Here is a 26,157-nt window from a genome sequence, read left to right on the forward strand (position 1 = left end):
TATAAGGCAGTTAACCCACTGTTCCTAGGCCGTCATTGAAAATAAGAATATGTTCTGAACTGACTTAAATAAAAAAATTACAGTGAAATGTTTTGTCCAGAAAGTTGTCTAAAGGGGATTGAATTTGTTGTTGCCTAATTGTTTTTTGGTAGGTTTCCACACTACTTTCCTTCCATCTATAGCAGTTCTTAATTTTACTCAGTTCCTTTGGCTTTGATGCCTCATGATTGAGTATTGCTCTGTTCAAGTAGACTGTGATTTTTATGTGATCTGATAGGGTGTCAGTGGGCTGACTGTGAACGCTCTGAGAGACTGTGTTGAGGTCAGTGATAAAATAATCTACATTTCTACTGTCAAGAGATGAGCTATAGGTGTACCTACCGTAGGAGTCCCCTCGAAGCCTAGCATTGACTATGTACAGACCCAGCCTGCGACAGAACTGCAGGAGTTGTGACCCATTTTTGTTGGTTGTTTTGTCATAGTTGTGTTTAGGGGGGGTATATTTTGGAGGGAATACTGTCACCTCCAGGTAAGTATTTGTCCCCCTGTGTGCTGAGAGTGTCAGGTTCTTGTCCAGTTCTTGCATTTAGGTCGCCACAGACTAGTACATGTCCCCGGGCCCGGAAATTAATGATATCCCCCTCCAGGAAGGAGAAGCTGTCTTCATTAAAGTTTGGGGATTCTAGTGGGGGCATATACATTAGATAGCACACATGAGGCCATTTTTCTCTGTTGACATAATTTCCTTATTAATTTCTAGCCAAACGTAAAATGTTCCTGTTTTGAATAATTGAATAGAGTGGGTTAGGTCTGCTCTATATCAAATTAGCATACCCTCTGAGTCTCTTCTCTGTTTCTATTCTGATCACAAATGATTTGTACTGAATCATAATGACAGTCTCTCTATCTATCTTTCTTCTCTCTTTTCTGCAGGAAAATAATTGGTCCCCTTGTCACTCGTCACGGCAAGCTGTGGTCCAACTTCTGGGGAGCGTTGAGTCTGGACGGTTACTACGCCCGTTCCGAAGACTACATCGACATCGTGCAGAGCAAGCGTGTGTAAGTCTCCTACACCAACGGGGTCGGGTTCTTCCTATAAACCATCACTTCTGTATATCAACATTCTGGGTGATTTGTAAAAGGTGTATCACTCACTCACTGATCTGTTTCATGGAAGCCACAGTGCCACAATAATATGCCTTTAAACCGTGAATGCTAACCTAGTTAGTGTACTATGTTGTCATAGCCTGGGTTTATGGGTTACTAGTTAGTGTACTAGGTTGTCAGGGTTTATGGGTTACTAGTTAGTGTACTAGGTTGTCATAGCCTGGGTTTATGGGTTACTAGTTAGTGTACTAGGTTGTCAGGGTTTATGGGTTACTAGTTAGTGTACTATGTTGTCATAGCCTGGGTTTATGGGTTACTAGTTAGTGTACTATGTTGTCATAGCCTGGGTTTATGGGTTACTAGTTAGTGTACTAGGTTGTCATAGCCTGGGTTTATGGGTTACTAGTTAGTGTACTAGGTTGTCATAGCCTGGGTTTATGGGTTACTAGTTAGTGTACTAGGTTGTCAGGGTTTATGGGTTACTAGTTAGTGTACTATGTTGTCATAGCCTGGGTTTATGGGTTACTAGTTAGTGTACTAGGTTGTCATAGCCTGGGTTTATGGGTTACTAGTTAGTGTACTAGGTTGTCATAGCCTGGGTTTATGGGTTACTAGTTAGTGTACTAGGTTGTCATAGCCTGGGTTTATGGGTTACTAGTTAGTGTACTAGGTTGTCATAGCCTGGGTTTATGGGTTACTAGTTAGTTTACTAGGTTGTCGTAGCCTGGGTTTATGGGTTACTAGTTAGTGTACTAGGTTGTCATAGCCTGGGTTTATGGGTTACCAGTTAGTGTACTAGGTTGTCATAGCCTGGGTTTATGGGTTACTAGTTAGTTTACTAGGTTGTCATAGCCTGGGTTTATGGGTTACTAGTTAGTTTACTAGGTTGTCATAGCCTGGGCTTATGGGTTACTAGTTAGTGTACTAGGTTGTTGTAGCCTGGGTTTATGGGTTACTAGTTAGTGTACTAGGTTGTCGTAGCATGGGCTTATGGGTTACTAGTTAGTTTACTAGGTTGTCATAGCCTGGGCTTTTGGGTTACTAGTTAGTGTACTAGGTTGTCATAGCCTGGGTTTATGGGTTACTAGTTAGTGTACTAGGTTGTCATAGCCTGGGTTTATGGGTTACTAGTTAGTTTACTAGGTTGTCATAGTCTGGGTTTATGGGTTACTAGTTAGTTTGCTAGGTTGTCATAGCCTGGGCTTATGGGTTACTAGTTAGTGTACTAGGTTGTTGTAGCCTGGGTTTATGGGTTACTAGTTAGTGTACTAGGTTGTCGTAGCCTGGGCTTATGGGTTACTAGTTAGTTTTACTAGGTTGTCATAGCCTGGGCTTATGGGTTACTAGTTAGTGTACTAGGTTGTCATAGCCTGGGTTTATGGGTTACTAGTTAGTTCACTAGGTTGTCATAGCCTGGGTTTATGGGTTACTAGTTAGTTTACTAGGTTGTCATAGCCTGGGTTTATGGGTTACTAGTTAGTGTACTAGGTTGTCATAGCCTGGGTTTATGGGTTACTAGTTAGTGTACTAGGTTGTCATAGCCTGGGTTTATGGGTTACTAGTTAGTGTACTAGGTTGTCATAGCCTGGGTTTATGGGTTACTAGTTAGTTTACTAGGTTGTCATAGCCTGGGTTTATGGGTTACTAGTTAGTGTACTAGGTTGTCATAGCCTGGGCTTATGGGTTACTAGTTAGTGTACTAGGTTGTCGTAGCCTGGGTTTATGGGTTACTAGTTAGTATACTAGGTTGTCGTAGCCTGGGTTTATGGGTTACTAGTTAGTGTACTAGGTTGTCGTAGCCTGGGTTTATGGGTTACTAGTTAGTGTACTAGGTTGTCATAGCCTGGGTTTATGGGTTACTAGTTAGTTTACTAGGTTGTCGTAGCCTGGGTTTATGGGTTACTAGTTAGTGTACTAGATAGTGTACTGGGTTGTCAGGGTGTATGGATTATGTGAGTGAATGGTTGTGTGTAAAATAAACCATAAAGGATCTGGTTAAGGAAGACCTCTCTTCCTTAACCAATCATCTCTTCTTAAACCAGACCTCTGTCTTCCTAAACCAATCCTCTCTTCCTAAACCAATCCTCTCTTCTTAAACCAGACCTCTGTCTTCCAAAACCAGACCTCTGTCTTCCTAAACCAGACCTCTGTCTTCCTAAACCAGACCTCTGTCTTCCTAAACCAGACCTCTGTCTTCCTAAACCAGACCTCCGTCTTCCTAAACCAGACCTCTGTCTTCCTAAACCAGACCTCTGTCTTCCTAAACCAGTCCTCTCTTCCTAAACCAGACCTCTGTCTTCCTTAACCAATCCTCTCTTCCTAAACCATACATATATTGTCTTCCTAAACCAGACCAATGTCTTCCTAAACCAGACCTCTGTCTTCCTAAACCAGTCCTCTCTTCCTAAACCAGACCTCTGTCTTCCTAAACCAGTCCTCTCTTCCTAAACCAGACCAATGTCTTCCTAAACCAGACCAATGTCTTCGTAAACCAATCCTCTCTTCCTTAACCAGCCCTCTGTCTTCCTAAACCAATCCTCTCTTCTTAAACCAGCCCTCTGTCTTCCTAAACCAATCCTATGTCTTCCTAAACCAATCCTCTCTTCCTAAACCAGACCTCTGTCTTCCTAAACCAATCCTCTCTTCCTTAACCAGACCTCTGTCTTCCTAAACCAGTCCTCTCTTCCTAAACCAATCCTCTCTTCCTAAACCAGATCTCTGTCTTCCTAAACCAGATCTCTGTCTTCCTAAACCAGACCTCTGTCTTCCTAAACCAGACCTCTGTCTTCCTAAACCAGACCTCTGTCTTCCTAAACCAGTCCTCTCTTCTTAAACCAGACCTCTGTCTTCCTAAACCAATCCTATGTCTTCCTAAACCAGATCTCTGTCTTCCTAAACCAGACCTCTGTCTTCCTAAACCAGACCTCTGTCTTCCTAAACCAATCCTCTCTTCCTTAACCAGACCTCTGTCTTCCTTAACCAGACCTCTGTCTTCCTAAACCAATCCTTTCTTCCTTAACCAGACCTCTGTCTTCCTAAACCAATCCTCTCTTCCTAAACCAGACCTCTGTCTTCCTAAACCAATCCTCTCTTCCTAAACCAGACCTCTGTCTTCCTAAACCAGACCTCTGTCTTCCTAAACCAGACCTCTGTCTTCCTAAACCAATTCTCTCTTCCTTAACCAGACCTCTGTCTTCCTAAACCAGACCTCTGTCTTCCTAAACCAGACCTCTGTCTTCCTAAACCAGACCTCTGTCTTCCTAAACCAGACCTCTGTCTTCCTAAACCAGACCTCTGTCTTCCTAAACCAGACCTCTGTCTTCCTAAACCAGACCTGTGTCTTCCTAAACCAATCCTCTCTTCCTAAACCAGACCTCTGTCTTCCTAAACCAGACCTCTGTCTTCCTAAACCAGACCTCTGTCTTCCTAAACCAATCCTCTCTTCCTAAACCAGACCTCTGTCTTCCTAACCAGGAGAGTGATCATATTCCAGACCTCTCTTCCTAACCAGGAGAGTGGTCATATTCCAGACCATGACATGTTGAATATAATGAAAAATATGTATTGCAGCTCATTAATATGAATTATTGTCAGCACTAAAACTAAACCCTCTCTTTCTATCTCTGGTCTCTATCTTTCGCTCTTCCTCTCTCTGCTCTCTCTTTCTCTCTGGTCTCTCTCTCTATATATATTTTTCTCAATCCATCTCTCTCTCTTTCATTCAATTCAATTCAAAGGGCTTTATTGGCATGGGAAACATATGATAACATTGCCAAATCAAGTGAAATAGGCAAGACACAAAAGGGAATTAAATAATATCTCTCTCTCTCTCTCTCTCTCTCTCTCTCACTCTCTCTCTCTCTCTCTCTCACACTTTGTCTCTCTCTCTCTCTCTCACTCTGTCTCTCTCTCTCTCTCACACACTTTGTCTCTCTCTCTCTCTCACACTCTCTTTGTCCCTCTCTCTCTCTCTGTCTCTCTCTGTCTCTCTCTCTCTCTCTCTCTGTCTCTGTCTGTCTCTCTCTCGCTCTCTCTCTCTGTCTCTCTCTGTCTCTCTCACACTCTGTCTCTCTCGCTCTTTTCGCAGGAGTGTATGGAACATTCCCTACATGGCTCATATATACTTGATAAAGGGAGAGGTCCTGAGAAACCAGCTGAAGGAGAGGAACCATTTTGTTTTGGAGAAACTGGATCCTGACATGGCTCTGTGCAGACACGCTAGAGAACTGGTAAAACCACTCAGATTATCTAGTTAGCGGCTCCTGAATTGACAATACTACTCTGTTTAGAATATGAGAGTGTACAGGACTTCTGGTTGATATACATTAGATTATACAGGACTTCTGGTTGATATACATTAGATTATACAGGACATCTGGTTGATATACATTAGATTATACAGGACATCTGGTTGATATACATTAGATTATACAGGACTTCTGGTTGATATACATTAGATTATACAGGACATCTGGTTGATATACATTAGATTATACAGGACTTCTGGTTGATATACATTAGATTATACAGGACATCTGGTTGATATACATTAGATTATACAGGACTTCTGGTTGATACACATTAGATTATACAGGACATCTGGTTGATATACATTAGATTATACAGGACATCTGGTTGATATACATTAGATTATACAGGACATCTGGTTGATATACATTAGATTATACATTAGATTATCTTCCTCCTGAGGTTGAAAAGGCGCTGTTGCGCCTTCTTCACCACACTGTCTGTGTAGGTGGACCAATTCTGATTGTCAGTGATATGTACACCGAGGAACATAAAACTTTCCACCTTCTCCACTGCGGTCCTGTCAATGTGGATAGGGGGCTTCTCCCTCTGCTGTTTCCTGAAGTCCATGATCAGCTCATTCATTTTGTTGGCATTGAGGGATGAGGTTATTTTCCTGCCACCACTCTCCCAGGGCCCTCACCTCCTCCCTGTAGGCCGTCTCGTCATTGTTGGTAATCACTCCTACTACTGTTGTGTCGTCTGCAAACGTGATGATTGAGTTAGAGGCGTGCGTGGCCGCGCAGTCATGGGTGAACAGGGAGTACAGGAAGGGGGCTGAGCACACACCCTTGTGGGGCCCCTGTGTTGAGGATCAGTGAAGTGGAGGTGTTGTTTCCTACCTTCACCACCTGAGGGCGGCCCGTCAGGAAGTCCAGGACCTAGATGAACAAGGCGGGGTTCAGACCCAGGGCCCTGAGCTTGATGATGAGCTTGAAGGGTACTATGGTGTTGAAGGCTGAGCTATAGTCAATGAACAGCATTCTTACATAGGTGTTCCTCTTGTCCAGATGGGTTAGGGCAGTGTGTAGTGTGATGGCAAATACATCGTCTGTGGATCTATTGGGGCGGTAAGCAAATTGAAGTGGGTCTAGGGTGACAGGTGGAGGTGGAGGGGATATGATCCTTGACTAGTCTCTCAAAGCACTTCATGATGACAGAAGTGAGTGCTACGGGGCGATAGTCGTTTACTTCAGTTACCTTTGCCTTCTTTGGAACAGGAACAATGGTGGCCATCTTGAAGCAAGTGGGGGACAGCAGACTGGGATAGGGAGAGATTGAATATACCAACCAGATGTCCTGTATATGTTAGGTTATATTAGGTTATGTTGGGTTATGTTATATTAGTTAATGATACTTTTGTTATGTTATGTTAGTTCATGTTTATATTTGTTTATTTTAGTTCAGGTTATGCTAGGTTATGTTATGTTAGGTTATGTATTATTCTGTTAGATTATGTTATGTTAGATTATGTAACTTTTATTCTAGGTTATGTTAGGCTATGTTACGCTATGTCAGTTATTGATAGTTTTTGTTAGGTTATGTTCGTTTATGTTTGTTAGTTTGTGTCAGATTAGGTTAGGTTATATTACTTCATGTTACGTGATGTAATGTTAGGTTATATTACTTTATGTTAGGTTAGGTTATGTTTATGTCAGGTTATGTTAGTTTATGTTAGGTTATGTTAGGTCATGTTAGTTTATGTCAGGTTATGTTAGGTTATGTTAGGTCATGTTAGTTTATGTTAGGTTATGTTAGGTTATGTTAGGTTAGGTTATGTTAGGTTATGTTTATGTCAGGTTATGTTAGGTTAGGTTATGTTAGGTTATGTTAGGTTATGTTTATGTCAGGTTATGTTAGGTTAGGTTTATGTTAGGTTATGTTTATGTCAGGTTATGTTAGGTTATGTTAGGTCATGTTAGTTTATGTTAGGTTATGTTAGGTCATGTTATGTTAGGTCATGTTATGTTAGGTTATGTTAGGTTAGGTTATGTTAGGTTAGGTTATGTTAGGTTATGTTAGGTTATGTTAGGTTATGTTTCTGTCAGGTTATGTTAGTTTATGTTAGGTTATGTTAGTTTATGTTAGGTTATGTTTATGTCAGGTTATGTTAGGTTAGGTTAGGTTAGGTTATGTTTATGTCAGGTTATGTTAGGTTATGTTAGGTCATGTTAGTTTATGTTAGGTTATGTTAGGTCATGTTATGTTAGGTCATGTTATGTTAGGTTATGTTAGGTTAGGTTATGTTAGGTTAGGTTATGTTAGGTTATGTTAGGTTATGTTAGGTTATGTTTCTGTCAGGTTATGTTAGTTTATGTTAGGTTATGTTAGTTTATGTTAGGTCAGGTTATGTTAGGTCATGTTATTTTAGGTTATGTTTCTGTCAGGTTATGTTAGTTTATGTTAGGTTATGTTAGGTTATGTTAGGTTATGTTAGGTTATGTTAGGTTATGTTAGGTTATGTTAGGTTATGTTTATCTTATATCAACCAAATGTTCTGTATATTTTAGTTGATGTTAGTTTTTAGTTGATGTTTTTAGTTGATGACCATCTGCTGTGGTATCCTGTGCCCAGTCTGTCTCCATGTGTTGTCTGTCTGACCTTAAGGCATGATCTCCAGCGTCTTTGGTGCGTGCAGGGCTCTCCGTTCCACTGGTCCCATCATTTTACACCTCCTTTCCTCCTCCTCCACCTCCTCCTCCTCCTCCTCCTCCTCCTCCTCCTCCTCCTCTTCTGCTCGTCTGTGTCATGTGACCATGTCCAAACAATGGGAATGTCTGTCTGACTTCCAGACTTTGTGTTTTTCTTTACTTCCTGTCCTTGTAGACTTTGAACTAGTCTATCTAGTCTGTCTGTCCAGCTGAGCTTTATGGCATCCCGTCACGTGTCACCCCATGCTAACTCGTACTACCATGGAGCTCTGCTACATCACTTTACTCTGTCCCAGCATGCAACACTTACTGAGATAATGACTACCCAAAACATCAGCTTCAGAGGGAATCTTGGTCTTCCTCATGCAATGCAGCAGGATCATCTCCTTCCCATGCCTCCTCCTGTATGTTACGTCTTACCTACATATCTATCAAGCTCTCTGTCTGACGAAACGTAACGTTACAACATTTACATGGTGATTTTCCTTCGTTTTAGACCAATCACAGAGAGAAAGACTCCCCCAACCCGGAAACATTCCATATGCTCAGAGTTCCAAAGGTTATTAACTGCTTTCATTATTCTATTTGGTGTCAATATCAATTTACAATGGGTTTACAACGTAGGTTTACCTATAACGTAGGTTTACAATGTAGGTTTACCATGTAGGTTTACAATGTCCAACCAATGTTGGCATATGTCCAACACTGGTAGGAAACCATTTGGTATTTTTTTTAAATGATTTCAAACACCCTACGAAATTGAGGAATCAGTACCTGAATTCTAATGAACATGTTTTCCCGTCGAGAGCATTACCAGATCAAACCTTACCGATCTGTTTCTGTGATAAATGATCGTATGAACGGAGAAACATCGAATGGTCTCTAGAGACCACTTTCGGGATGTCTGCCGATGCCTCTTAGAGGAGCTCTGCCAAACCAATAGAGATTAAGCTGTCTATCTCTCAGGCCTAAGCCTTTGGAAATCGATGTTGACCTATCTGTCATGACTGAGGTTAGATACACAGGAAGCACCTGGTTTTGATCATATCTTGTATCGACAATCCATTTGTAAGCTTTGTGGTGCAGTCCCTTCAGTGCCGCAAGGAGTACTTAGAAGGAGGAATAACGATCAGATCCGTCCGCGATAGCCATAGTAATGTAGCTATAGTAATGTAGCTATAGTAATGTAGCTATAGTAATGTAGCTATAGTAATGTAGCTATAGTAATGTAGCTATAGTAATGTAGCTATAGTAATGTAGCTATAGTAATGTAGCCATAGTACCGCAGCTATAGTAATGTAGCTATAGTAATGTAGCTATAGTAACGGAGCTATAGTAATGTAGCCATAGTAATGTAGCTATAGTAATGTAGCTATAGTAATGTAGCCATAGTAATGTAGCTATAGTAATGTAGCTATAATAATGTAGCTATAATAATGTAGCCATAGTAATGTAGCCATAGTAATGTAGCTATAGTAATGTAGCTATAGTAATGTAGCTATAGTAATGTAGCTATAGTAATGTAGCTATAGTAATGTAGCTATAGTAACAGAGCTATAGTAACAGAGCTATAGTAACGGAGCTATAGTAACAGAGCCATAGTAATGTAGCTATAGTAATGTAGCTATAGTAATGTAGCTATAGTAATGTAGCTATAGTAATGTAGCTATAGTAATGTAGCTATAGTAACAGAGCTATAGTAATGTAGCTATAGTACCGCAGCTATAGTAATGTAGCTATAGTAATGTAGCTATAGTAACGGAGCTATAGTAATGTAGCCATAGTAATGTAGCTATAGTAATGTAGCTATAGTAATGTAGCTATAGTAACGGAGCTATAGTAATGTAGCTATAGTAATGTAGCTATAGTAATGTAGCTATAGTAATGTAGCTATAGTAATGTAGCTATAGTAATGTAGCTATAGTAATGTAGCTATAGTAATGTAGCTATAGTAATGTAGCTATAGTACCGCAGCTATAGTAATGTAGCTATAGTAATGTAGCTATAGTAATGTAGCTATAGTAATGTAGCTATAGTACCGCAGCTATAGTAATGTAGCTATAGTAATGTAGCTATAGTAATGTAGCTATAGTAATGTAGCTATAGTAATGTAGCTATAGTAATGTAGCTATAGTACCGCAGCTATAGTAATGTAGCTATAGTAATGTAGCTATAGTACCGCAGCTATAGTAATGTAGCTATAGTAATGTAGCTATAGTAATGTAGCTATAGTAATGTAACTATAGTAATGTAGCTATAGTAATGTAGCTATAGTAATGTAGCTATAGTAACAGAGCCATAGTAATGTAGCTATAGTAATGTAGCTATAGTAATGTAGCTATAGTAATGTAACTATAGTAATGTAGCTATAGTAATGTAGCTATAGTAATGTAGCTATAGTAATGTAGCCATAGTAATGTAGCTATAGTAATGTAGCTATAGTAATGTAGCTATAGTAATGTAACTATAGTAATGTAACTATAGTAATGTAGCTATAGTAATGTAGCTATAGTAATGTAGCCATAGTAATGTAGCCATAGTAATGTAGCCATAGTAATGTAGCTATAGTAATGTAGCTATAGTAATGTAGCTATAGTAATGTAGCTATAGTAATGTAGCTATAGTAATGTAGCTATAGTAATGTAGCCATAGTAATGTAGCTATAGTAATGTAACTATAGTAATGTAGCTATAGTAATGTAGCTATAGTAATGTAGCCATAGTAATGTAGCCATAGTAATGTAGCCATAGTAATGTAGCTATAGTAATGTAGCTATAGTAATGTAGCTATAGTACCGCAGCTATAGTAATGTAGCTATAGTAATGTAGCTATAGTACCGCAGCTATAGTAATGTAGCTATAGTAATGTAGCTATAGTAATGTAGCTATAGTAATGTAGCTATAGTAATGTAGCTATAGTAATGTAGCTATAGTAATGTAGCCATAGTAATGTAGCTATAGTACCGCAGCTATAGTAATGTAGCTATAGTAATGTAGCTATAGTAATGTAGCTATAGTAATGTAGCTATAGTAATGTAGCTATAGTAATGTAGCTATAGTAATGTAGCCATAGTAATGTAGCTATAGTACCGCAGCTATAGTAATGTAGCTATAGTAATGTAGCTATAGTAATGTAGCCATAGTAATGTAGCTATAGTACCGCAGCTATAGTAATGTAGCTATAGTAATGTAGCTATAGTAATGTAGCTATAGTAATGTAGCTATAGTAATGTAGCTATAGTAATGTAGCTATAGTAATGTAGCCATAGTAATGTAGCTATAGTACCGCAGCTATAGTAATGTAGCTATAGTAATGTAGCTATAGTAATGTAGCCATAGTAATGTAGCTATAGTACCGCAGCTATAGTAATGTAGCTATAGTAATGTAGCTATAGTAATGTAGCCATAGTAATGCAGCTATAGTAATGTAGCTATAGTAATGTAGCTATAGTAATGTAGCTATAGTACCGCAGCTATAGTAATGTAGCTATAGTAATGTAGCTATAGTAATGTAGCTATAGTAATGTAGCTATAGTAATGTAGCTATAGTAATGTAGCTATAGTAATGTAGCTATAGTAACAGAGCTATAGTAATGTAGCTATAGTAATGTAGCTATAGTAATGTAGCTATAGTAATGTAGCTATAGTAATGTAGCTATAGTAACAGAGCTATAGTAACAGAGCTATAGTAATGTAGCTATAGTACCGCAGCTATAGTAATGTAGCTATAGTAACAGAGCTATAGTAATGTAGCTATAGTAATGTAGCTATAGTAATGTAGCTATAGTAATGTAGCTATAGTACCGCAGCTATAGTAATGTAGCTATAGTAATGTAGCTATAGTAACAGAGCTATAGTAATGTAGCTATAGTAATGTAGCTATAGTAATGTAGCTATAGTAATGTAGCTATAGTACCGCAGCTATAGTAATGAAGCTATAGTAACAGAGCTATAGTAACGGAGCTATAGTAACGGAGCCATAGTAATGTAGCTATAGTAATGTAGCTATAGTACCGCAGCTATAGTAATGTAGCTATAGTAATGTAGCTATAGTAATGTAGCTATAGTAATGTAGCTATAGTAAAGTAGCTATAGTAATGTAGCTATAGTACCGCAGCTATAGTAATGTAGCTATAGTAACAGAGCTATAGTAACGGAGCTATAGTAACGGAGCTATAGTAACAGAGCTATAGTAACGGAGCTATAGTAACAGAGCTATAATAACGGAGCTATAGTAATGTAGCTATAGCAACAGAGCTATAGTAACAGACCTATAGTAACAGAGCTATAGCAACGGAACTATAGCAAAAGAGCTATAGTAACAGAGCTATAATAACGGAGCTATAGTAATGTAGCTATAGCAACAGAGCTATAGTAACAGACCTATAGTAACAGAGCTATAGTAACAGAGCTATAGCAACGGAACTATAGCAACAGAGCTATAGTAACAGAGCTATAGTAACGGAGCTATAGCAACGGAGCTATAGCAACAGAGCTATAGTAACAGAGCTATAGTAACGGAGCTATAGTAACGGAGCTATAGTAACATAGAAATAGTAACGGAACTATAGTAACAGAGCTATAGTAACAGAGCTATAGTAACGGAGCTATAGTAACGGAGCTATAGTAACGGAGCTATAGTAACATAGAAATAGTAACGGAGCTATAGTAACAGAGCTATAGTAACGGAGCTATAGTAACGGAGCTATAGTAACAGAGCTATAGTAACGGAGCTATAGCAACGGAGCTATAGTAACATAGAAATAGTAACGGAGCTATAGTAACAGAGCTATAGTAAAGGAGCTATAGTAACGGAGCTATAGTAACAGAGCTATAGTAACGGAGCTATAGCAACGGAGCTATAGTAACATAGAAATAGTAACGGAGCTATAGTAACAGAGCTATAGTAAAGGAGCTATAGTAACGGAGCTATAGTAACACAGCTATAGTAACAGAGCTATAGTAACGGAGCTATAGTAACGGATCTATAGTAACAGAGCTATAGCAACAGAGCTATAGTAACAGAGCTATAGTAACGGAGCTATAGCAACAGAGCTATAGTAACAGAGCTATAGTAACAGAGCTATAGTAACGGAGCTATAGTAACGGAGCTATAGTAACAGAGCTATAGTAACAGAGTTTTAGTAACGGAGCTATAGTAACGGAGCTATAGTAACAGAGCTATAGTAACGGAGCTATAGCAACGGAGCTATAGCAACAGAGCTATAGTAACAGAGCTATAGTAACAGAGTTTTAGTAACGGAGCTATAGTAACGGAGCTATAGTAACGGAGCTATAGCAACGGAGCTATAGCAACAGAGCTATAGTAACAGAGCTATAGTAACGGAGCTATAGTGACAGAGCTATAGTAACGGAGCTATAGTAACATAGAAATAGTAACGGAACTATAGTAACAGAGCTATAGTAACAGAGCTATAGTAACGGAGCTATAGTAACGGAGCTATAGTAACATAGAAATAGTAACGGAGCTATAGTCACGGAGCTATAGTAACGGAGCTATAGTAACGGAGCTATAGTAACAGAGCTATAGTAACAGAGCTATAGTAACGGAGCTATAGTAACAGAGCTATAGTAACAGAGCTATAGTAATGGGGCTATAGTCACGGAGCTATAGTAACAGAGTTTTAGTAACGGAGCTATAGTAACAGAGCTATAGTAACAGAGCTATAGTAACAGAGCTATAGTAACGGAGCTACAGTAACGGAGCTATAGTAACGGAGCTATAGTAACGGAGCTATAGTAACGGAGCTATAGTAACGGAGCTATAGTAACGGAGCTATAGTAACAGAGCTATAGTAACAGAGCTATAGTAACAGAGTTTTAGTAACGGAGCTATAGTAACGGAGCTATAGTAACAGAGCTATAGTAACGGAGCTATAGTACATAGAAATAGTAACGGAGCTATAGTAACAGAGCTATAGTAATGTAGCTATAGTAACAGAGCTATAGTAACGGAGCTATAGTAACAGAGCTATAGTAACGGAGCTATAGTAACGGAGCTATAGTAACGGAGCTATAGTAACAGAGCTATAGTACATAGAAATAGTAACGGAGCTATAGTAACGGAGCTATAGTAACACAGCTATAGTAACAGAGCTATAGTAACAGAGCTATAGTAACAGAGCTATAGTAACAGAGCTATAGTAACAGAGCTATAGTAACGGAGCTATAGTAACGGAGCTATAGTAACGGAGCTATAGTAACAGAGCCATAGTAACGGAGCTATAGTAACGGAGCTATGGTAACGGAGCTATGGTAACGAAGCTATAGTAACGGTGCTATAGTAACGGTGCTATAGTAACGGAGCTATAGTAACGGAGCTATAGTAACGGAGCTATAGTAATAGAGCTATAGTAACGGAGCTTTAGTAACGGAGCTATAGTAACGGAGCTATAGTAACGGAGCTATAGTAACGGAGCTAAAGTCACGGAGCTATAGTAACAGAGCTATAGTAACAGAGCTTTAGTAACAGAGCTATAGTCACGGAGCTATAGTCACGGAGCTATAGTAACGGAACTATAGTAACGGAACTATAGTAACAGAGCTATAGTAACAGAGGTATAGTAACAGAGCTATAGTAACAGAGCTATAGTAACAGAGCTATAGTAACAGAGCTATAGTCACGGAGCTATAGTCACGGAGCTATAGTAACGGAACTATAGTAACGGAACTATAGTAACAGAGCTATAGTAACAGAGCTATAGTAACAGAGCTATAGTAACAGAGCCATAGTAACGGAGCTATTGTAATGGCCACCTGCAAGTCCCCTGCAGCCATGATGCTTTATACCCCCCAGAGCCAATCCCTTCGCCCCCTAACCCCCACATCTATGTCACCAGCTTTTCTCCCCAACACTCTGACCGTCTCAGACTAGGCTAGCTGATTAGACCTCAGCTTCACCTTTTTCCAACCAGCAGGACACACTCCCTCCAAATACCACATCATTAAAATCATATTTCAAAATTTGGAAACATAATTTGCATTAAACAGAAAACAGATGGTATAAAATCCAAAACAACCCACACATCCCAGCTGTGCAGTAATTTGTCAAGGTGGAAAGACAGAAAGCCTAGTCTGAATGTCCAGTCCAGCCACCTGCCTCCCTCCCCCTACCATGTCCCACCCTCCCCTCCCTCCCTCCCTCCCTCCCTCCCTCCCTCCCTCCCCCTACCATGTCCCACCCTCCCCTCCCTCCCTCCCTCCCTCCCTCCCTCCCTCCCCCTACCATGTCCCACCCTCCCTCCCTCCCTCCCTCTACCATGTCCCACCCTCCCCTCCCTCCCACCCCCCCCCTCCCTTCCTCCATGTCCTCTCCCCCACTACCATGTCCCTCCCTCCCCTCCCTCCCCTCCCTCCCCAATCCTTGTCCTCTCTCCCTCCCCCCACCATGTCCCACCCTCCCCTCCCTCCCCTCCCTCCCCCCTCTTGTCCTCTCTCCCTCCCCCTACCATGTCCCACCCTCCCCTCCCTCCCCTCCCTCCCCCCTCTTGTCTTCTCTCCCTCCCCCTACCATGTCCCACCCTCCCCTCCCTCCCCCCTCTTGTCCTCTCTCCCTCCCCCTACCATCTCCCACCCTCCCCTCTCTCCCCTCCCTCCCTCCATGTCCTCTCCCCCCACTACCATGTCCCACCCTCCCCTCCCTCCCCTCCCTCCCCAATCCTTGTCCTCTCTCCCTCCCCCTACCATGTCCCACCCTCCCCTCTCTCCCCTCCCTCCCCCCTCTTGTCCTCTCTCCCTCCCCCTACCATGTCCCACCCTCCCCTCCCTCCCCTCCCTCCCCTCTCTTGTCCTCTCTCCCTCCCCCTACCATGTCCCACCCTCCCCTCCCTCCCCTCCCTCCCCCCTCTTGTCCTCTCTCCCTCCCCCTACCATGTCCCACCCTCCCCTCTCTCCCCTCCCTCCCTCCATGTCCTCTCCCCCCACTACCATGTCCCACCCTCCCCTCCCTCCCCTCCCTCCCCCCTCTTGTCCTCTCTCCCTCCCCCTACCATGTCCCACCCTCCCCTCTCTCCCCTCCCTCCCCTCTCTTGTCCTCTCTCCCTCCCCCTACCATGTCCCACCCTCCCCTCCCTCCCCTCCCTCCCCCCTCTTGTCCTCTCTCCCTCCCCCTACCATGTCCCACCCTCCCCTCTCTCCCCTCCCTCCCCTCTCTTGTCCTCTCTCCCTCCCCCTACCATGTCCCACCCTCCCCTCCCTCCCCTCCCTCCCCCCTCTTGTCCTCTCTCCCTCCCCCTACCATGTCCCACCCTCCCCTCCCTCCCCTCTCTTGTCCTCTCTCCCTCCCCCTACCATGTCCCACCCTCCCCTCCCTCCTTCCCTCCCCTCCCTCCCTCCATGTCCTCTCCCCCCACTACCATGTCCCACCCTCCCTCCCCTCCCTCCCCCCTCTTGTCCTCTCTCCCCCCACTACCATGTCCCACCCTCCCCTCCCTCCCTCCCCCCTCTTGTCCTCTCTCCCTCCCCCTACCATGTCCCACCCTCCCCTCCCTCCCCTCCCTCCCCTCTCTTGTCCTCTCTCCCTCCCCCTACCATGTCCCTCCCTCTAACTTGTACCTCCTCACTCCTCCCCTTCCACACCTCTCCATAAATAATCCAGTATTATTTATTGACATGTGGTTGACATTGTTTGGTTTCCTAAACACTTCATCAGGATTTCAGATAGTGTTCTGGTGAGACATGTCAGTCACTATGTGGGGTTACTATTTACAGTATCATCTCTATTGTTGTGTGTGCTTAGAAAACAGCTGTATGAAACTCTGTCCGCTAGAGGGAATGTATATTATAAACCTGTCGTGAGTTTGGAAGGCTAATTTGACTTTCTCTGTCCGCTACAGGGAATGTTCATGTACATTACAAACCGTCATGAGTTTGGAAGGCTAATTTCCACAGCTAACTTTAACACGTCACATTACAACAGTGATCTGTGGCAAATATTTGAGAATCCAGTGGTAAGTCCTCATGTCCTACCCTCCCTGCTTTTGTTTGTTTTGTATATATCTTTTAAGATTTGGTAACCATGAGATACGATCACCCTTTGTCTGATTAATTTGTAGTAATGAAAAATATGATGTACTGTAAATATGCAGTGAACTCTGCTTAGCTGAAAAGGATCTGTGATTTACTGACTGAGAGTTCTGGGTTTTGTCTGGGAGTGTCTGGTGAGAGGAGGGTGTCTGGTGGGAGCAGAGTGTCTGGTGAGAGGAGAGTGTCTGGTGAGAGGAGGGTGTCTGATGAGAGCAGAGTGTCTGGTGAGAGGAGGGTGTCTGGTGAGAGGAGAGTGTCTGGTGAGAGGAGAGTGTCTGGTGAGAGGAGAGTGTCTGGTGAGAGCAGAGTGTCTGGTGAGAGGAGAGTGTCTGGTGAGAGGAGAGTGTCTGGTGAGAGGAGAGTGTCTGGTGAGAGGAGAGTGTCTGGTGAGAGGAGAGTGTCTGGTGAGAGGAGAGTGTCTGGTGAGAGGAGAGTGTCTGGTGAGAGGAGGGTGTCTGGTGAGAGGAGGGTGTCTGGTGAGAGGAGGGTGCCAGAGGATAAGCTGTGAGAGGTATGTCAGTGAACAGCCTAAGAGACTAACGGAGCACTATTCCAACCATCTCTCTGTCTCTCTCTCTCTCTCTCTCCCTCTCCCTCTCCCTCTCCCTCTCCCTCTCCCTCTCTCTCTCTCTCTCTCTCTCTCTCTCTCTCTCTGTCTCTCTGTCTCTCTCTCTCTGTCTCTCTCTCTCTGTCTCTCTCTCTCTGTCTCTCTCTCTGTCTCTCTCTCTCTGTCTCTCTCTCTCTGTCTCTCTCTCTCTGTCTCTCTGTCTCTGTCTCTCTGTCTCTCTCTCTCTCTCTCTCTCTCTCTCTCTCTCTCTCTCTCTCTCTCTCTCAGGACTGGAAGGAGAAATACATCCACCCCAACTACACACACATCTTCACAGAGAACTACCTAGAAGAGGTGTGTATATCTTAAGCTACAGAGATCCAGTCATGTGAAAAGTAAGTGTCTCTAGCCGTGGATCCCAGAGTGAGGTCCTCAGTGACTCAGTACGTGTCTCTAGCCGTGGATCCCAGAGCGAGGTCCTCAGTGACTCAGTAAGTGTCTCTAGTCGTGGATCCCAGAGCGAGGTCCTCAGTGACTCAGTACGTGTCTCTAGCCGTGGATCCCAGAGCGAGGTCCTCAGTGACTCAGTACGTGTCTCTAGCCGTGGATCCCAGAGTGAGGTCCTCAGTGACTCAGTACGTGTCTCTAGCCGTGGATCCCAGAGCGAGGTCCTCAGTGACTCAGTACGTGTCTCTAGCCGTGGATCCCAGAGCGAGGTCCTCAGTGACTCAGTACGTGTCTCTAGTCGTGGACGTTTCTCTAGCTCGTCTCTCTGTCTCATGATGTCTCATCTCTCTGTTTCTCCTTTATTTCTAACTGTGTGTGTCGTTCTCCTCTAGCCGTGTCCAGATGTGTTCTGGTTCCCGGTCTTCACGGAGCGGGCCTGCGACGAGCTGGTGGAGGAGATGGAACACTACGGGTCCTGGTCGGGAGGCAACCACGAGGTCAGAGGTCAAACGTAGCACATAGTACATACTGTAAAGTTATGTGGTGATGAACCTATAAGTATTCACCCACTGGGGAACCAGGGCCTGGCAGGCCCACCCACTGGGGACCAATCAATCAATCAATCAAGTTTATTTTATATAGCCCTTCGTACATCAGCTAATATCTCGAAGTGCTGTACAGAAACCCAGCCTAAAACCCCAAACAGCTAGTAATGCAGGTGTAGAAGCACGTGTAGACCAGGTATAGACCAGGTGTAGTCCAGGTGTAGACCAGGCCCTGACAGGCCCACCCACTGGGGAACTAGGCCCTGACAGGTCCACGCACTGGGATGCCAGGCCCTGACAGGCCTACCCACTGGGGAACCAGGCCCTGACAGGCCAACCCACTGGGGAACCAGGCCCTGACAGGCCAACCCACTGGGGAACCAGGCCCTGACAGGCCTACCCACTGGGGAACCAGGCCCTGACAGGCCTACCCACTGGAGAGCCAGGCCCTGACAGGCCAACCCACTGGGGAACCAGGCCCTGACAAGCCCACCCACTGGAGAGCCAGGCCCTGACAGGCCAACCCACTGGGGAACCAGGCCCTGACAGGCCAACCCACTGGGGAACCAGGCCCTGACAGGCCCACCCACTGGAGAGCCAGGCCCTGACAGGCCAACCCACTGGGGAACCAGGCCCTGACAGGCCCACCCACCGGGGAACCAGGCCCTGACAGGCCCACCCACTGGGGAACCAGGCCCTGACAGGCCCACCCACTGGGGAGACAGGCCCTGACAGACCCACCCACTGGGGAACCAGGCCCTGACAGACCCACCCACTGGGGAACCAGGCCCTAACAGGCCCACCCACTGGGGAACCAGGCCCTAACAGGCCCACCCACTGGGGAACCAGGCCCTGACAGGCCCACCCACTGGAGAACCAGGCCCTGACAGGCCAATCCACTGGGAACCAGGCCCTGACAGGCCAACCCACTGGGGAACCAGTCCCTAACAGGCCTACCCAATGGTGAACCAGGCCCTGACAGGCCAACCCACTGGGGAACCAGTCCCTAACAGGCCTACCCACTGGTGAACCAGGCCCTGACAGGCCAACCCACTGGTGAACCAGTCCCTAACAGGCCCTCCCACTGGGGATACAGTTCCTGACAGGCCCACCCACTGGGGAACCAGGCCCTAACAGGTCTACCCACTGGGGAACCAGGCCCTGACAGGCCCACCCACTGGGGAACCAGGCCCTGAAAGGCCAACCCCCTGGGGGACCAGGCTCTGACAGGCCCACCCACTGGAGAACAAGGCCCTGACATGCCAACCCACTGGGGGACCAGGCCCTGACAGGCCCACCCACTGGAGAACCAGGCCCTGACAGGCCAACCCACTGGGGAGACAGGCCCTGACAGGCCAACCCACTGGGGAGACAGGCCCTGACAGGCCAACCCACTGGGGAACCAGGCCCTGACAGGCCCACCCACTGGGGATACAGGTCCTGACAGGTCCACCCACTGGGGAACCAGGCCCTAACAGGTCCACCCACTGGAGAACCAGGCCCTGACAGGCCAACCCACTGGGGATACAGGTCCTGACAGGTCCACCCACTGGTGAACCAGGCCCTGACAGGCTCACCCACTGGAGAACCAGTCCCTAACAGGCCTACCCACTGGGGATACAGTTCCTGACAGGCCCACCCACTGGGGAACCAGGCCCTAACAGGCCCACCCACTGGGGATACAGGCCCTGACAGGTCCACCCACTGGGGAACCAGGTCCTGACAGGCCAACCCACTGGTGAACCAGGCCCTGACAGGCTCACCCACTGGGGATACAGGCCCTGACAGGGTGTGATTTTTACTGTGGAAATCTGGAATATCTTTAGGAAAACTCCTAAAAAAACGTAGGAAAGGAAAGGCCAGGATTTTCCACACAGGGTGCATTTCCTTCACTGGGCGGGCTGTTTGGGAACTTTAATTTAGCTAAATTAGAGTATACTTCCACTGCTCCAGGCTCCACTACATCACTGCATAGGGCTGATGGAAAGACAGCAGTCACACACAGCATGACGTTACAGGATAACCAGTCCATAATCTCGGACATAATGAGCCTATACTCACTTCTTAATCCCTACTGGTGCGTATCAAAGTAGTGTAGTGGAGGTATTCACACAGCACGCAGCACACAAGACAAAAACACAACCATTTGAGCATTGAGATCCCTGGTGCATTCTTAGCCTGTGGGTCATCAGGTTGGTCTTTGCTGAGTCAAGTCATTCATCTTCAAAGGGACCAGTTTAAACCCACACATCACTCATTCCTCATCATCCCTAACCGTCACCCCGGAGACAGCAGTCACACGCAATCACACAGCACAGAAACGGAGGTTCTGGCTAATATGTTCTGTCGCTGTTCTCTTGTTTCCTGGTCTCTCGACCAATCAGGACAAGCGGATCACCGGCGGCTATGAGACCGTGCCGACCGATGACATTCACATGAAGCAGATCGGTTACGATAAGGAGTGGCTGCACTTCATCAGAGAGTTCATCTCCCCCGTCACTCTCAAAGTCTTCTCCGGTTACTACACCAAGGTATCTGTCTGTCTGTCTGTCTGTCTGTCTGTCTGTCTGTCAGAGAGTTCATATCCCCCGTCACTCTCAAAGTCTTCTCCGGTTACTACACCAAGGTGTCTGTCTGTCTGTCTGTCTGTCTGTCTGTCTGTCTGTCTGTCTGTCTGTCTGTCTGCCTGTCTGCCTGTCTGTCTGTCTGTGTCCAAGGTGTGCAATGATACAACTACTGTTACATCAACTATTATATTACATCAACTATTATATTACATCAACTGTTATATTCCATCAACTATTATATTCCATCAACTATTATATTACATCATCTATTCTATTATATAAACTGTTATATTACATCAACTATTATATTACATCATATATTATATTACATCAACTATTATATTACATCATATATTATATTACATCAACTATTATATTACATCATCTGTTATATTACATCATATATTATATTACATCAGCTATTATATTACATCATCTATTATATTACATCATCTATTATATTACATCAACTGTTATATTACATCAACTATTATATTACATCATCTATTATATTACATCAACTATTATATTACATCATATATTATATTACATCAACTATTATATTACATCAACTATTATATTACATCATATATTATATTACATCAACTGTTATAATAAATCATATATTATATGACATCAAATATTATATTATATCATCTATTATATTACATCATATATTATATTAGTAGGTAGCCTACTAACCAACATCTATTATATTACATCATATATTATATTAGTAGGTAGCCTACTAACCAACATCTATTATATTACATCAACTATTATATTAGTAGGTAGCCTACTAACCAACATCTATTATATTACATCATATATTATATTAGTAGGTAGCCTACTAACCAACACTTCGGACTAAACTGTTTAATCCCATCCAGATCTGTTGTACAATGTTTCATTGATCATAGGTTGAGCAGCAGATACTGTCTAAGAGATGGTGAAAGACGTGTCATTTTGGGCTTAACTTCACATAGGGATGACTCATATCTCCCTCACTAGCTTTAAGCACCAGCTGTCAGAGCAGCTCACAGATCACTGCACCTGTACATAGCCCATCTGTAAATAGCCCGTCCAACTACCTCGTCCCCATACTGTATTTATTTATTTATCTTGCTCCTTTGCACCCCAGTATCTCTACCACCATGTTCATCTTCTGCACATCAATCACTCCAGTGTTTAATTGGTACATTGTACTTACTTTGCCACTACGGCCTATTTATTGCCTCACCTCCCTTATCTTACCTCATTTGCACACACTGTATATAGACTTTTTCTACTGTATTATTGACTGTATGTTTGTTTATTCCATGTGTAACTCTGTGTGGTTTGTGTCGAACTGCTTTGCTTTATTCTTGGCCAGTTCGCAGTTACAAATTAGAACTTGTTCTCAACTAGCCTACCTGGTTAAGTAAAGGTGAAATAAAAATGTAAGAGATGGTGAAATATATTATGTAAATGTGTGATTTGGGCTGTTCTCCACAGGGCTATGCATTGATGAACTTTGTAGTGAAGTACACCCCTGGCAGGCAGGCTTACCTGAGACCCCATCATGACTCCTCCACATTCACCATCAACGTTGCTCTCAACAGCAAAGGAACTGACTTCCAGGTAAGACACTGTACTGTTTCGCAACACAGGAACTGACTTCCAGGTAAGACATTGTATCTCAAAACAGGAACTGACTTCCAGGTAAGACATTGTACTGTTTCGCAACACATGAACTGACTTCCACGTAAGACATTGCACTGTATCTCAACACAAAAGTCCACTTATCTCATGTCCACAGTTGAGCACACAATAAAAATATACATTTACACACAGATATTCACTGGGTGCTGTGTTGTCTCTCTCCCTCCAGGGTGGTGGCTGTCGGTTCCACAGGTATAACTGCTCGGTAGATTCTCCCAGGAAGGGCTGGAGCTTCATGCACCCAGGCCGTCTGACGCACCTCCATGAAGGCCTGCCCACCACCAACGGAACACGCTACATCGCCGTCTCCTTCATCGACCCTTGAACCTTCACACTCTACACTAGCATTTTATTAGTTTTTATTTTTTGCTGTTTTTGTTTTCGTTGTTGTTTTCGTTGTTAATTTGATCTGGGTTTTTTTTTGTCCTAATGATGCAGTGCCTTATTGATGTTGTCATCGTGACATTTTTTGGATGCAATTTACCCCCCCCCCCCCCTCCCCAAAAAAATCATTTTTTTTTTGTTTTTGTTGAAAAGAACACAAGACTGCAAAGGATTTGTAGGTAAGGTCATACCAGAGTCAGCCAATCACCTTCATTTGAAACTCTCTGTCAAATAGAGTGTGGTGCCTAAACACGATGCCTGTAATTCACCATCTGCATTTCACGTCAAATATAGTAGAGCCTTCATACTTCACATCACTCAGAGTTTAATCATTCTAATCAATTTGTCAGTAATCCCACCCATAATCCTAAAAAATTAGTCAGTAATCCCATCCATAATCCTGATCAATTAGTCAGTAATCCCACCCATAATCCTGATCGATTAGTCAGTAATCCCACCCATAATCCTGATCGATTAGTCAGTAATCCCACCGATAATCCTGATCGATTAGTCTAATCCCACCGATAATCCTCATCGATTAGTCAGTAATCCCACCCATAATCCTGATCAATTAGTCAGTAATTTGATCCATAATCCTTAACAATTAATCAGTAATCCCACCCATAATCCTGAACAATTAGTCACTAGTCCCACCCATAATCCTAATCAATTCATCAGTAATCCCACCCATACTCCTGATCAATTTGTCTGTAATCCCACCCATAATCCTGAACATATAGTCAGTAATCCCACCCATAATACTAATCAATTTGTCAGTAATTCCACCCATAATCCTAATCAATTTGTCAGTAATCCCACCCATAATCCTAATCAATTAGTCAGTAATCCCACCCATAATCCTAATCAATTTGTCAGTAATCCCACCCATAATCCTGATGAATTTGTCAGTAATCCCACCCATAATCCTGATGAATTTGTCAGTAATCCCACCCATAATCCTGAACAATTTGTCAGTAACCCACCCATAATCCTGGACACTTATTCACTAGTCCCACCCATCATCCTGATCAATTTGTCAGTAATCCCACCCATAATCCTGGACAATTATTCACTAGTCCCAACCATAATCCTAATCAATTCATCAGTAATCCCACCCATAATCCTAATCAATTTGTCAGTATTCCCACCCATAATCCTGATCAATTTGTCAGTAATCCCACCGATAATCCTAATCAATTCATCAGTAATCCCACCCATCATCCTAATCAATTTGTCAGTAATCCCACCCATAATCCTGATGAATTTGTCAGTAATCCCACCCATAATCCTGATGAATTAGTCAGTAATCCCACCCATCATCCTAATCAATTCATCAGTAATCCCACCCATAATCCTGGACACTTATTCACTAGTCCCACCCATAATCCTGATGAATTTGTCAGTAATCCCACCCATAATCCTGATGAATTTGTCAGTAATCCCACCCATAATCCTGGACACTTATTCACTAGTCCCACCCATAATCTAAAGGAAATATGTGTTAAGGGTTATTCTGCCAACAGGCATCTTGTTTTTACCTGTTTTAGCTCAGTTACCTGTTTGTCTGGTTAACCTGTACTTTAAAGGGTAGTTTTAAAACCATTGTCCATCCATGTTCTGTCCACCCATTTTAAGAGCGTTGGATTGCAGTTTGTTACCTGATGTTAATACGACCGACATGCCTGATTAAATATATTTTTTTTGTTTTTTGCACACCAGATAAAAACATGAATTACAGCAGAATTTAATATGAATTCTGTTTGAATGAAGTTGGATATTGTCAAAAATGTTTTACTTGAAATGGTTTTTTTTTTACATCGCAGGGCAACATCACAGGAGATGTTTACTTTCTCTGGAAGTTGTTTGTGAATGAACTTTGAACCTCAGCCAGTTCAAGTGCTTAACTTATTGTGAAATGGATGGAACCGTAATAAAATTTGTAAAAAACCAAACAGGAATAGTGTTTATTTTTATTTTTGTCACGTTGTCTTTTGAGAAATGATCCCCGTTGAAAGACTCAACCGTAGAGTAGGACGGGTGTAGAAGTTACAACACAGCCTGACATTTCCCCCTCTATTGTAAGATTAATTTATTTTATCTTGAAGCCATCCGTCAAAACCATTAAATTCTCCTTTTCTCTGCATTGTTTCAATAAAACCAAATTTGGAAAGAATTAAGATACAAATATACACTGAATTACACACCGAATTACACACTGAATTACACAGGGAAATACACACATAATTACACACAGCCACAAGGAGCCTTTAACCTACCTACCTGATCTGTTAGCCCTTACTGTCATGTCTAAAGAACAGTTAACCCTCTCATCAGCCCTCACCATCACACACAAACCACTGCAGAATCAATCACAGTCAAGAACGTATGATCAAAGTTTTTATTTTATTTTTTTATTTCACCTTTATTTAACCAGGTAGGCCAGTTGAGAATAAGTTCTCATTTACAACTGCGACCTGGCCAAGATAAAGCAAAGCAGGTCTACAAAAACAACAACACAGAGTTACACATAAACAAACGTGCAGTCAATAACACAAGAGAAAAATATATGAGCAGTGTGTGCAAATGTAGTAAGATTTTTTATCTTTTTTATTTCACCTTTATTTAACCAGGTAGGCTAGTTGAGAACAAGTTCTCATTTGCAACTGCGAACTGGCCAAGATAAAGCATAGCAGTGTGAACAGACAACACAGAGTTACACATGGAGTAAACAATAAACAAGTCAATAACATGGTAGAAAAAAGAGAATCTATATACAATGCGTGCAAAAGGCATGAGGTAGGCAATAAATCGAATAATTACAATTTAGCAGATTAACACTGGAGTGATAAATCATCA

At 43.1% G+C, this 26,157-nt stretch overlaps 1 protein-coding gene across 1 annotated transcript in view; it reads left to right on the plus strand.

Annotated features, from left to right (window-relative positions):
* The window catches only part of LOC129858879 (procollagen-lysine,2-oxoglutarate 5-dioxygenase 2-like), a 145,814-nt gene extending 120,561 nt beyond the window's left edge, over window positions 1-25,253 (plus strand). The window contains exons 11-19 of the mRNA XM_055928115.1: window positions 934-1,059; window positions 5,195-5,336; window positions 8,563-8,625; window positions 16,921-17,034; window positions 17,946-18,011; window positions 18,497-18,601; window positions 21,034-21,180; window positions 22,711-22,836; window positions 23,087-25,253. Coding sequence (XP_055784090.1) covers window positions 934-1,059; window positions 5,195-5,336; window positions 8,563-8,625; window positions 16,921-17,034; window positions 17,946-18,011; window positions 18,497-18,601; window positions 21,034-21,180; window positions 22,711-22,836; window positions 23,087-23,242 — 1,045 coding nt within the window. The 3' untranslated portion in view covers window positions 23,243-25,253. The remainder of the gene's footprint in view (window positions 1-933; window positions 1,060-5,194; window positions 5,337-8,562; window positions 8,626-16,920; window positions 17,035-17,945; window positions 18,012-18,496; window positions 18,602-21,033; window positions 21,181-22,710; window positions 22,837-23,086) is intronic.
* The last annotated feature ends 904 nt before the right edge of the window (window positions 25,254-26,157 follow it).

The sequence above is a fragment of the Salvelinus fontinalis genome, chromosome 7 (genome assembly GCF_029448725.1).
Source record: "Salvelinus fontinalis isolate EN_2023a chromosome 7, ASM2944872v1, whole genome shotgun sequence".
NCBI classification, from domain to species: domain Eukaryota; kingdom Metazoa; phylum Chordata; class Actinopteri; order Salmoniformes; family Salmonidae; genus Salvelinus; species Salvelinus fontinalis.